General features: G+C 40.2%; 1 protein-coding gene across 1 annotated transcript in view; it reads right to left on the bottom strand.

The window, feature by feature from the left end:
* LOC124487579 (excitatory amino acid transporter 5-like) overlaps positions 1–12,318 on the bottom strand; it is a 69,998-nt gene extending 57,680 nt beyond the window's left edge. Inside the window, exons 1-5 of the mRNA XM_047050008.1 lie at positions 12,275–12,318; positions 12,151–12,178; positions 11,297–11,575; positions 10,554–10,633; positions 9,890–10,105 (exon numbers count right to left, since the gene is read on the bottom strand). Of these exons, the coding sequence (XP_046905964.1) occupies positions 9,890–10,105; positions 10,554–10,633; positions 11,297–11,575; positions 12,151–12,178; positions 12,275–12,318 (647 nt within the window). The remainder of the gene's footprint in view (positions 1–9,889; positions 10,106–10,553; positions 10,634–11,296; positions 11,576–12,150; positions 12,179–12,274) is intronic.
* Between the last annotated feature and the right edge of the window lie 2,079 nt (positions 12,319–14,397).

Raw genomic sequence — 14,397 nt, 5'->3', positions numbered from 1 at the left:
CCGAAAAATAGCCAGAAAACGAACTGCAGTCTGGCTTATTGCTAACGCCTGTCTAGATAATCTATTTGAAAGAACTGGAGAAAGGCAGGTTTTAGATACAGGATACATTAGCATTGCTAGTAACTGTTACTAGTAACACCTAGACTGTAGGCATGTAAACAAGTTTAGCTTGCTAGTTAATGCAAGAGCATAGAATGTGTAATAATTTAGCCTAGTTTATTGGCAATGGGGCTAACGTTGATTCATGTTCCTGACTGTGTTTCATTCAAATAAATAACCTGTGTAATGAAAATCTACAATTCACGATGCATGTTTGTCCAGATCTTTGTCATGTTATTTTACAGCAAGATATCTAGAGCTAGCCTAGCTAGCTAACTGAAGCCGAGTAGAATCACGATTGCAACAACGTTTGGTTGCTAAGCTGTAGCCTAATGTTCTACCCACCTAAGTCAATCCAGTTTGCTTCAACAACAGAAGTGGAAACAAGTAATGTTATCATTTCAAATGTTATATAGTCAATCTGTTGAAAACAGTGTTGTGTAGACACAATAGATTTATTTGCGCGTTTTTATTTCAAGTCTCCAACTTCAGTGTTTCAGCGAGTGCTGCTGTTGGCCGTGTTGCGTTTTTGCTCCCAGCTTCACTCGTCGATAACCAACCAATCAGCGCGCAGCTTATCTAAATATTAATGAGCATACCATAAAAGGAGAAAAGCTAGTGTTTTTTCCCGGGAACATTTCAGACGATCTGTAAGAGGGCATAGAACAGCACCCGGGCCATTTTCAACCCAACCAATGTTACATACCCTATTCGGAGACCTTAAGGAACAGTGTGAAATACCCAAAAAACCCAGTCAATTGCCCCTTTAACTTCTTACCTTTCGAGCTAAATATTGTAAACAAAATTAGAGTTAGCTTATCCTTTACTAGAGCCTGTAAAAAGAACCTGGCGCCGGTAAATTAGCCGTGCGCTACCCTTGTCCAAACCCGACCGCACTTATACTAGTAGTAAACACTTGCTGCTGCTGTTTTTTGGGGATATGAACTTGATCCAGGGTCACCAAACTGACCATAATGCTGTCAATATATACGGTCACAATAAGGTATCACGCTTCAACATCTCCAAACTATGCGATAAAATCTGAATTTGACTGTTTACCACTACCTGCTGGATGTTTTGTTGAACTCTTCTCATGTCAGAGTAAAAAGCGTCGCCCGAGTGGTCTTTCGGCTTTCTCTCATCAATGTAACTTTCCTAAATTATTTAGACATGTAAACGTCCATATATGTTTATGAAATTTGACACGTAGATTGTTTGGTATGCCCAAAATAATATTACCTACACTTTGCTAGCGATTGCAAAAGAAAATGGTGGCAAAAAGACCGGAAACTGGGTGTCCAAACACCGTTCGGGTTTGGACAATAGTAGTTTACAGCGGTCGGGATTGGACACAGTGACGCTAATTTCTAAGGGCGTGTGGGGTTTTCTTTTTTCCCATTTAAGGAGAATCCTCACAAAGAAGCAGAAAGAGCAATATGCTCTTGGAATTGTACACTTTTCCCATCGTTCAAAGATCCTTTTTCAAAGAAGGGCAATGTAAGTTAGCCTGGCTCTGCCCTCCTACGTACTTCCGCTCAATTTGGATTTTGCTTCTGTACTAGGTCTGGGATGTCGGTTCTGAAGTCGGTTTCCAGAAAAAAAAATTGTAGGTCCAATCAGCGAACAGAGGGAGTGGCTGAGAACGATGACGTTAATGTTGTGCACTTGTTTGAGTAGTTCAGTAATGGCGGCGGAGAAAGATGCGAGCGAAACTATTCTGCAGTTGTGGCAACGCTGCCGAATATAGGTTAAAGCCGGAGCAAGAACATTCCTTGCTGAGTTTTGTTGGTGGCCATGATGTTGTTCGGGGACGGGGTTCAGGAAAAGTTTGATTTTCCAGCTACGGCAGCTAGCTCCGTTACAGTAGTGGTGAAGGAGTTGGCTAAGGCGAACACTTGCGATTGGCTATGGCAAATCAGAGTGGCTCTGGGTGGATCCAATAGTTTTAAACTTCAACAGAGGACCCGCCTTCAAGGAAGTTAACGTTTGTCAATCGAGACATCCCAGACCCTCTGTACAAATGAAATGTACGAGGGTCTGGTTAGGACCAGGCTAAATGTAAGTACTTAACCAACACGTTTCACTGCATTTATAAAATGTACAGTCTTCCCAGAACCAAAGAGCATCTTACACATTTCCAGTTTTCTCCAACTACCAACTTGCCTGGGTTCAGTGTCATGTCAGTAGTCCTTTTTACAACACTTGATGGCTCTATTTAGTATATCTGCTTCTGTGCAACACCAAAACATTTAATACCTCATTGATTGTGTCTTGCAAATGTTCGCTTTTATTTCTGTAGGAGCACTTCTAAGATCCTGATGGCGGAACTGGCTACATTGCATGTCGCCTTAAAACTGTGCAGAGGAGTATATCCCATCGTACCCCAACAAACCTGGATGCCAGCATCCCTAACAGGGAGAGAACTGGCTTTGGACCTTCCTTAAATAGATGTACCTATCCCGAAGAGCTTGATGAAGATGCTGTAAGGGAGGCCATTGCCTGTCTTACCCATTCTTCAGATGAAGCACAGATCTTCCCAAAAATTTAAGAAACTTTTCAGCATAGACATTCACTTGTCCATGATCCGAAAAGGGATATTATCACTCTGGTGTAGTGTTATAGAAACACTGTCCAGAGTTGTGTTTAACTCTTTAAAGGGATATTATCACTCTGGTGTAGTGTTATAGAAATGTGGTCCAGAGTTGTATTTAACTCTAAAAAGGGATATTATCGCTAGGGCTGTCCCCAACTAAGATTTTCTTTGGTCGACCAAAACGTCTGAAAATCGACTAATCGAACTTTGAAACTCAAAAAAAAAAGCAACGTACAGACATTGTCGCGATCTGACTCAATGGCTGCTGGACATTGCAGATTCAGCCGCTAATAGCCTACTAATAATAAGACTCGTATTAGGGCTGAGCGATATGGGTAAAAGATTATCTATATAGATATTTATATATACATTCGATAACGATAATTAAACGATAGACCACAGATCTGTAGTAGTAGCTAAATAAGTCTCCTCCTCAACTTTTTCCCTACACTCGGCACAAAGTTTAGGCAGAGCGGTGTGAGAGAAATGTTTGCGGCCAGGTAGCACGTACCTGGTGACAAGTAACTTAAGCTTTTTAAAACCTTGCTTTTTATCAAAAGTCTACCTATCAATGCCTTGGCGCAAACTCACTCACTTTCTGCATGTTCCAACGAGTGATTTTGCTTCAGGTGGTAAAAAAGGTTTCTTATATATTAGTATTATAATTGGACCAATACGCTGTTCTTGTTTGTCCAGAGACGTTTTGAGAAGTCTGCAAACCCGTTTGCAGTCCTCTCCAGAGGTCCGCAAACGATTTACAGACCTAGCAAGCGGTTGCCTTGGAGATGTTGACAACATGGCGTCTGCTCCAGATTCGTCATGTTTGATTTGGGATTTTCCTACGTGTTGTTATATTATATAAAAAACTAATATGGACTTTTCGACAGCTCTACCAACACCTTTGGAAGCAGAGATTTGTTAAAACCGAGACCGTAGGTCGAGGTCAACAAGAAGTCCACATTTGCAGTTTGTCGTATTACCAGACTTGGTAGCCAACTGTGTGTTTACAGTACTATGCTAATTTGCACCGAACATTGCTCTGCTCTTTGTCGAATTTCAAAAAGCCAAACAACTTCCAAATAACTGAAGAAGACGAACCCTTTTTGTCAATAATTTTTCCATTGGAAGTTGCTCCCCTCGCCATGGCTATCGCTGCCACTGTTTTCGGCAATAAGACTAATTTTCCGCGGTTAACATTAGCTACTCCACTCGAGGTGCTCAGTATATTCTAGTGAGCGTAGGCTAGCATTTCTCCGCCACTTCCTGCTGCATCACAGAAATTAAATGGACTGCTGTTCCTAATTATTCTCTATCGACATTATCGATATTATTGAAAACAAATTAATGTTAAGATATCTTTATCGAGGGAAGTCTTTACTTCGATAGTTATTTTTATCGATTTATCGCCCAGCCCTAACTCGTATCACCAGTCTTGTTGTAACCGAATGCTGATGGTATTTAGTATCTCTTACAATGTACTACAAATTTAAAATATTGTTTGATTAACATGCAAATCATCAGAGCGCGGTAATCACTGCCTGAAAACTTGCAGCATGCGAACTTGCGTAGAAGCTGAGTGGGGAACGTTGCAACAGAGAAAGATGTTGTCTTGGCCGGAGAAGATAATGTCATTCGATTTGGATGTGATTCTTATAATAGGCATATTCCTTTTTCAACCCAGCGCGTTAGCATGAGTGAAGTAGGGCTAGACCAACTTACGTTTTTCAGGTGGTAGTCTACATCATTTTCGACGTCGAACTATAAAAAATAAACTGTTGTTGGCAGATTGCATTCAACGTTTTTCGGGTCACCCGGTACTTTGTAAATGTACTTTAATGAAATGCCGCCATACCACAGATGTCTTTGCCATTTTGACTAATAACACCGACAAAGTAGGCTATGGCAGAGTTTGAAGTTCTGCAGCCAATTGTGCTCGGGCCGTGTGCAAAATCCCAAACCAAAACAAAGCGCAGATTAACAAAAGGGAAAACAGTAACACCTTTTCTTTTAAATTATATATGTTTAGAGTTGGTTTATTTGTCATAAAAAATGTAATCTACAATTTCTGTTGAACATTTTGTTAATTCAGCTATGATGACACAAGCGGGAACCAGATCTCACACTGCCATATGGCAGCTCGACTAAAACAATTTTAGTCGACCAAGAGCATATCGACCAGATAATCGACTAGTCGACCAAGTGGGGACAGCCCTAATTATCACTCTGGTGTAGTGTTATAGAAACACAGTCCAGAGTTGTATTTAATTCTTAAAAAGAGATGGTATCACTCTGGTGTAGTGTTAAATAAGCACTGTGTAGAGTTGGGTATTTAACACTGTTAGAGTCAATCTAGTAACTCTGTTGTAGAGTTAAAACTGTTACACTAGTGGGAGTGTTGAATTGACACTGCTCAGTGAGAATTATTATTATTTTTTTTTACTGTGCATGGAGCCAACACCTTGCCGAAGGCATGAGCACACCCAATTAGAATTAGAAAAAAAAAAAAAAAGTGTAAATACAGACAATGGAGGCATGCTTTATAGTTTTGTTGGCATGACCTTCTGTCCATGTTTTCGTATTAAGTATACCCTGTAAAGACAAAACAATTATTTCACTAAGTTTGACCTTTGACCAGTGTCATGGCCATAACCAAAGGTGTAAATTGTGGGGAGACAACAAGGTTTGAAGTTCATAAAGACCAGTGCCTAAAATATTTGATATGACAAAACATGATAGTTGTTTTATTATCAGTTTCTTCGTTGATATCCTACTAGCAAATAATGTACATGATCAGCCATTCATATTTTTTTACCAATCCAGGGTGTCCAATAACAAACCTCAGGGTATAGCATCATGAGTCTGGCTAGTTGGGTGTGCCTACCTTTGGCGAGCACAACTATTGTTCTCTCTCATATATATGAATTTTTATTCTTATAATAAAATAAAAAATCACCCCTAACGGTGCGTTCACATTGCAGCGACGCGATGCGAGCGACAACATGTTTTCCATTCATTTTCTATGGAGCCAGGCGAATCCATAGAGTTAATATAACTAGAGTAAGCTACTTTTGTCTTCCAAGATGGCGTCCCCATTAATTTCTATGAAAAGTGCTCAGTGGCGCAGTGAGGCAAGCGAGAGCGCGAGACTGGACGCGGCCATCTTTCCACTTCCGTGTCTTCCGGTCTAGCTTTAAACAGTGGCTCTTTTTTCCCCTAGCTCCGAGACCTCGTGCACACTTGCAACTAGCTGTACACGTCATACTTTGCGACAACCAGTCGCGAGCATAGATTTGTATGGTTACAAGCTGTTACAAGCGTGTGAGCTAAGGCATTGCAGTGGCAGAATGGGGTACAAGTCCGATAAGAATCAGACACATGATGCAAAATTAACGGAAATGTATTCTGTCACTGTATAGTTTTCCTTTCACTTGTTTTTTAGAAATAAGCTATAGGGCTAAATATAGGGCTATTCTAGATGGAACTCATCACATAGGTTGCTTTTTTTCTTTGTGATATGAGTATGATTTCCAACGCATTGTATCAGATGAAATAAACTGTTAACATGAACAGCTCCGTCTTTGTTTTCGCAAGGCAAAGAAAGCTTAATAGTTATTTTGGTAACCGAAATCTTCCATAATGCAGACTTACCATAGCTTACTTTCATTTTTAGGCTATTCAAACGAAATGCCACGAAATTCACACTGCCTTCAATTTAACATCAGTGTAGAAATATGGCCTGTGTTTTATATGTTCATCCTACAAAACCAAACGCCTATTAACCCTTTACTGCCTGAGACAACATTCCGAACATTCCATAAGCTGTTGAAATATGATATTAATATTCATATTGTATGAATTTTCATATTAAATCATACACCTTAACTGTTTATACCATCTTGAAGAAGAGAACTAGGGGATTTTTATCATGTCAATAAATATATGATCACTTGAGGCAAATCATATTTTATCAAAGTGGTTTCAGGCAGCCATTCTTTACAAAAACTTCTCCATCCACCATACCTCATCAGACAAATGAATTTTAACCACTTCAGTTACAAGATAGAGAAATACTTTGAGTAGGTGGAATATCCACATGTCTGTGGGCAATGTAGAACAGAAGACAGATTAGAAATACCATATTTTGATTAAAAGTTATGACCATTTTAGTGACTAGTGGAGACATAGGGGAAACCGGAATTATCCTGTCCCAAAAGTAGCTAGCGCTATGGCTGGATACTCCTCTCGATAACTAAAATACGTTCGAGATTCTTCCACAATCGACCGAATTGGCCAAACAAGGCATGTACATTTAGCTTACAGTGTACATAATCTAATTAGTTAATGTTGTTTTTCGAAGTTTTTTCGAAATCTGCTCAAATCGAAGCTAAACAGTGCTACTACCGTCATTGCTGCCTGTCACAAACGGCCAAGCCGGACACGTCATTCTTTCCTGAAAACACTCGCGTCACTCCCACAAACAAATTATTTGTAAGTAAAAAGTTTAGACTTTTAATTGACAATATTGACAAAACATATTAACTTGTCTTTACTCATAATATCGTCTCCGATTTCAATTCGAAGCTGTAAATCCAACACTGTAGGCAATCTCCCATGGTCTCCGCTCTGGCTCCGCCTCGGAAAACAATGGCTGCCGTTGCAGACGATAGATTTATTTCCCCCCTCCCACTAACCCCTTAACCAATGATATGTGTTTTGAGCTTAAGTTTTCATGAGTATCTGGCAGTTTTCAGAAATAAAATCGGTGATTGGACGGCAAAGTTAATAAGGCGGGAACCATGGGAATTTTATTTCCCATATTTGAATGGTCCGGCAGGAAAGGGTTTTAATGGATATAACGTGATCTAACAAGACTTGGTAATAATGTAATAAATAAAAGCTTGAGAACTGTGTCTAAAATATACTTTATTGGACATTTGCCTTTGAAAGGGGAATATTCGCAGAACCATATAGGCTACAAGACGTTTCCATCAGATGTAAGTGGGGGTGAAACATATAGTCACTGAGGACCTTCATTGTCCCACAAAAGCAGTCTTGCTTGATGACACGATCAAAAAAAGAATAATGGGTGTGATTAACAAAAGCTTCTGAAGGCAAGACTAATATTATTTAAATACAGGCCTATATAATTTCCTATTGTGGTTACCGGTTAAAGTATTAATCTTCGTCTTTGCTCCAGATAGACGTCAATCCTTGCTCGCGCTTAACATATTATATTTGCCATCATGTCATGAACGTTTTTATGAAAAATCTAATCTCTTTTAAAATAACGGGAATAAACTATATTAACAACATTTCATGTATGTGTGACAACCATTTGCTTAACTTGCTACAACAGGGCAGGCAACTCAAGCCTGTTCTCCCTGTGCTCATTCAATATAAATCTATGGCTCATTCAGCTCCATGTAAATCGGCTATCGGCCAATGTGAACTTTTGTGCTCGTACCCTGTTAGTATCCGCGAGCACATTTGCAGGCAACTTTTATTGACGTAAGCAAATAAATGGTGTGCTAGTTTACCCATTTCGGATTGGTCTCAAACTTAGCAAAAATCGGGAAAAATTATTCTATGAAAAAGCTAGTAGTATGAGCCAGGTTTGAGAATCGAACAAAAATTATTAGGGGAGATAGTTTTGTAAATGTTGACTGGAGTTATTAGAATAAAAACGACCGGAAGACACGGAAACCTAACCGTAATGCAATACCACCTACATCCACCGGGGCCGTTGCTTCAAGCCGAGGGGTGGGGGCTTGGGCGAATCGCTTGCGTGGTGCATTGTGGGTAGCGACGAGACGCGATTGAGTTGATATTTTCTCAACTTTATGCCAATGAGGAACGATTTTCGCTCGCGATGTCCAATCGCAGTGTTTTCTTGTTTCTGGTAACGTAGCAACCATGGTAAACATTTCTAGCTTTCAGTTTTTAAGATGGAGGAGAAGCTAATCGCCTGTGTGGCTGCATATCCAGTCCTGTACGATACGTCCCTGTATTTGTACAAAGACATTAATAAAAAGAATGAGGCCTGGCGCGGGTTTGCCGACGTTGTCGGTGCTCCTGGTGGGTTCTTGTAAATTCAGTCTTTCGTCACATTACGTAACTTTGCTAGTTACAGTAGTAGCCCGGCTGGAACGCTCTGGTCGTATCAACAGATTAGCAGAGACTTTGAGTAATATAATAAAACATTTTTACACATGTCAACGTGTATGTTTATTAAACAGTTTTGTATTTTGTATATAAGTTGTATTTTGATCGATGTTGCGAGTACGTAAACACAAGTCTGCACACTTGGCCATGCCAACTACAACAGTGACTTAAGAGAACTACATTCTACATAATCTGTTTGAAACGCCCCCTAGCGTGGTGAACTGTGGGAAGGCAAGGCAAGCGATTCACGTCGCTGCAGAACGCACTGTAAGGATCCCTCAATATTAGGACTACATGGACAACGTTGATGTCAAAAGGTTTGTCTTGGTAGCGATTGCGTTGCTTCTATTGGGATTTCCATTGCACGGTTTAGGCTTGAATTACGTTTTGTGGCAATAAGTGCCTTGTGTGCACCAAGGGACCTCAGTGCTAGCCTAACGTCACAACGTCAGCACACGTTAGCAACGATGCATATATACGCCATTCTAGTAACACAGACAGCGATATCAGCAAGCCCTCAGCTCTAGTACCATAGCTAAAAGTCTAGGAAAGTTGAGGCTAGTTTTCTCTAGGTACCTACGAACATGTCTTAATCTGCTAAACAAGTGGGTTCCCCTTGGTTATTTTGGTGAGCAGTCTCATAAGCCTTACTTACCCGGCGTCATGGAGCCGACCAGCTGAATAGTTATTTAGCACTAGCGTTGCTACCTGCATATACCTACAGCTTGCAGCTGTGCTCCATTTTGCTCCTAGATTCATTCTATCTCGTTGTTATGATCAATGACCTATGCACTTTTGTAAAGCTCTCTCTTGAAAGTTGCTTTGGATAAAAGCGTCTGCTAAATGCATATATGTAATGTAACTGGTCGAAGGGCGTACAACAATACATGGTGATGATACTCACAGCCTGGAAACATACTCATCTGCAACCGACGCAAGCACATCCCACAATTTCCCAATACATTTTCCCAGAAATTGTACCCTCTCTAGTTATATTACAAATTACCAGCAGCCTGAGGATGCAGTGCAACTTACCTAATGAGGTCAAGCAATGCATCTGCTGATGTCATCACTGGTCCGCCACCCAGTCTGTTGCTGTCCATATCAGTTCCCACCCCTGGTTTTATGATGATTACCAGGAGGATGCCAACCACCACAGCAATGAAGGTTGTCCATAAATAGTATGTCACTGTTAGGACTCCCATACGACAACACGCTTTTGATTCCATGGATGACAGTCCTGACATTAAACTTTTAAGATGAAAAAGAAAGAGTGGTTTGAAACAATGTCCTTCAATTTAATTTTCAAAACTAAGAAAAAAACAAACATCTAGTTTTTTTTTTACATCTCTATCTCGTGTATAGAACAGGTTATAATTGTCTTATTTTTATATAGTTAATTATAATTCAGTTATTTTTAATATGATTTATATATTGTTGAAACAATTGGTAGCTCAGGATTAGGACTTTATTTATGTTGGGTTTGAAACGCCACTAGGAACTTGTCAAGAGTAGCTGGACCAAATTAATCCAATGTACCTGTACCTGTTACAAATCGCAAATTTACTTTAAATTACATGACAATCAATGTAACAGTAATGTATTTTTTGAAAAAATGTGAAAGGCCAAATGTGGGATTTGTATCGTTGACAACTACATAAAACTAGACCATGACAGGGTGTGACTTTACATGTCTCACCTGGATGTGATGAGTGGAAGGATAAGCATTTTGAGCATCCTCATGAGGAGTTCTCCAGGGAAAGAGAAGTAGATTTTAGCCTAGAAGGGGAATCAAAAGTATGGGTTATTGAATATATCTAAAAACAGTAACCTACAATCAGGCCCCATTTGTAACAAATTTTAAATAAATATTTGGGTACTTTTGTTGCCACTATACAATTTAAAGTTCAAGATTCCACCACTTTACATCTCTTAAAAGAAATAAATATGCTACTTTTAATGCAATTTTAGATTCTGATGGTAATACTACTAGTCCACAATGAGACTTTTGCTTACAAACATGTAAGGAGGTTACTCTTCACCAGCGATTATTGTGAACACGTCAGGTCATGAATGTAAAGTCGGAGAGACTTTACAAGAGACTGCATCCAATAATCCCGCCCTGACAGTACTAAGCTTAGATTGACCTCGGACATTTCCCGTGTACCGTCTTCCACTTTCAAGTTGAAATTGTCAATCTTTAATATTTTGTATGTCTAGTACACATCGTCATGCCATTCATTTTCACAATTCAAATTGTGGGAACAGTCCCCTAAATAACGTGGGGGTAAGCACAGAAGTGAAATTACCCAGAAGAACCTTTGAGGGAATTCCAGCTACCAGCTCCAACAAACATGAAATTCATAAAAGATTTGTTACCAATTAGCATTCCATTTGTACACCGGACCTTCATCGTCTATTCGACAACTAGAAAACACATACCTGGGTGGAGAGCTGACTCCCTCTTAACATGAAGCCTAAGACACACCCAGTCAAAACTGCAAAGACAGAGAGTGTCAACAACCCGTTGCGCTGGCAGAACTCTTTCACTGATTCCCGAAGATTCACTGTGAATATTTCGCAGAAAACGTTCTTGATGCGTTCCATCATTGTCATCTCAGAGTCTCCTGGGGCATAGGAACTGTTGTCTGAGCGTGTTTCCTCTCCTTCTGTGGGCAAAAGTAGCTCCTCCATGATTTCTAGCTTTCGGCTAGGCAAATCCTACAATTCTGAAGGGGCTAAGGTGTGATTGCCTTTTCCACAGAAGGATTAAAGCATCACAGAGCAAACAGCACACACAAGCTACCGTGATGAGGATTTAGAACAGCAAAGAGGATTACAGCCATGTAAGAAAATTGAGCACATCTTTGTTAGTGGTGGCTCGCTGCCATAGATAAGTGGTTGTCAATTCAATTCCATTGGCTTTATTGGCATTAAGAAACAAATGTTCATATTGCCAAAGCAACGGTGGAACCACAGAACACAGAAACAATATTCATATCATTACTATGGACGTCGGTATACTGTTAATGTTACCAGATAATACAATATCAACCAAACATGGCAAATTCAATAGAAAGATTAAAGGAAACTTTAACATAACCCTAAGATTGGTTATTATATATACATATATATATACATATACACATGTCAGTCACACACGGTATATGTTGTGTGTGTGCTTTGTTTGTGTGCATTGTGTGTCTAGGTCACTCACTGTCTCTCGGGTTGTGGCATACTGATACATACTGAGCAGCAAGGTGTGCCCTGTCTCCTTCTCCTAGGAGGATTTTTACCTTTGAGAGGTCACTAAGACCTTTGAATCTGAGATCACAGAGTGGAATTTGTTACAGTAACCATTTCTTATATCACTGAATGTTTCACATTGTAGGAGAAAGTGCATCTCTGTCTCAACCTCACCTGTCGAACAGTGACCACATATTCTGTTTCCTTTTGGTTGCCATGATTTTTTGTGACATCCTGTTTAAATTGCCAATTGGTGGTCACTGAGCCTGTCTCTGCTTTCTATCTTTGACAGTAGAGAGATATTCTGCCAGTTTATGATATCTTTCTAAGTCTAGATAACATTCTAATCTACTTTGGCTTTTAGTTTCTTCTTTCCAATGTTCCTGGCAGGTTACTTTACATTGTGTTATAATTTGGTTGACTCTGATTGGTGTTTGGAAGCAGTGTTGGTGTGAGACTGGTCAGGGAGATTGTGTTATAATTTGGTTGACTCTGATTGGTGTTTGGAAAGCAGTGTTGGTGTGATACTGGTCAGGGTTTGTTTGAGTGGGGGCAGTTAGTCTCACCACCAACTGGCATAGAAAAACCCTTTGTTTTGTAATTGTACGTTTATATATTTTTTACAAAATGTCATTGTACCTAGTGCGTAGGGCTGGGTTTCTTGGTTGGCAATGTTTTTCATTTGCTATTTTCCTTAGGTCTTTTCTAATGTTTTTACATTCTTGATCAAACCATTTTTGCGTATTTTGCCTTTGAATTGGTTTCCAGTTGATAAGGTCTGTTTTAATAGCTGCTTTGTGGAATATTATATTTACATTATCAATGGCCTTGTTTACACCATCTCTGGTTGGGGCATACTGATTTTGGTCATATTTTGATATGTCACTCATTAGATCAGGTGAGTTCAAGGCCATGATGAACTTGTCTCCACTGTCAGGGGCCCATCTGTATGTAGGATGTAGTTTATAGAGTTTATTGGGTCTTTTTTTCTTTCATTCAGTTGCTGATTGCTGACAGTGAATGCACTGATAGTGGAGGGGTCCATGTCAGTGATTGCATAGTCTACCACACTAGAACCAAGAGCTGACGAGTACGTGAATCTCCCCAAAGAGTCCCCTCTGAACCTACTATTAACTATGTACAGGCCTAAGGCCCGACAGAGGTGCACTACCTCCTTGCCACTTTGATTTATTACAGTGTCAAGGTTGTTCCGGTGGGTGATGGTCGGTGTGGTAAACAGGGGAGACTGACCAAACACATGGTTGTTGCCCTGTGGGTCGATTATGTCAGATTCGGTTCCTGTCTGTCCATTCAGATCTCCAATTAGGAGCACGTTTCCCTGGGTTTGGAAATATGTAATTTCCGAATGGAGAGTTTCAAAAATGTTTTCTTCAAAGTAAGGAGAATCTATCGGGGGTATATAAATAGCGCAGAGATATATATCTCCATCAGTGATGCCCAGGGTTTGATCTACCCTTACTTAACCAGATATAGGATTTACCCTGTTTAACTGGTGAGATATGATGGCAAAGACCTTCTTTATACCACACCAAGATCCCCCCCGATATTCTGCCCTTGCGTATGTTAGTTTTAAAGAGGGCACCATGACTTCATTGTATCCTGGGGGACAGTGAGTGAGCAGATTATTTTGACACCATGTTTCTGTCAGCACATCTATATCAACATCTTTAATAGAATAAATACATTCAGGGTTTCCACTCTTCAGCTCAAAGGTTGAGGAGTGAAGACCCTGTTTATTCCAACAACTTACATGAAATGAACGCATTTGAAAACAATCAAAGTGAACCTGGATAGTAAGTCAAATTAAAAAACCTACAAGAATTTCTCTATTAACAACACTATATAATAAATGTATGTATTTTAAGGAGGTGTACTGTTTTTGTAAATATTACCACTGTAATAGTTACTACTATTTCTATTACCACTACTACAAACAGTATAGTTCCATGTTGTTCTGTTTGTCAATTTGGAAGGTGTACAGTACAACTTAGCTGGATAGAAGCCTGGTACACAGGGTGTGTAGAATCTCCCTGATGTCTCCCAGCTCAGAGGTAGCAGGGGAAGGGGCTGTGGCAGCATCCTGGGCTACAGCTGCAGCACAGCTCCGCTGCTGTTGGTGTGAAGGGGGACAAGGAGCTGCAGCATGGCTCCGCTGCTGTGGGTGTGGAGGGGTACAAGCGGATACAGCATAGCTCTGCTGCTGTGGATGTGGAGAGGGACAAGGGGCTGCAGCATAGCTCCGCTGCTGTGGGTGTGAAGGGGGACAACGGGCTGCA

Source organism: Hypomesus transpacificus, chromosome 26 (assembly GCF_021917145.1).
Source record: "Hypomesus transpacificus isolate Combined female chromosome 26, fHypTra1, whole genome shotgun sequence".
NCBI lineage: Eukaryota > Metazoa > Chordata > Actinopteri > Osmeriformes > Osmeridae > Hypomesus > Hypomesus transpacificus.
This window is presented reverse-complemented; position numbering and strand designations above follow the sequence as displayed.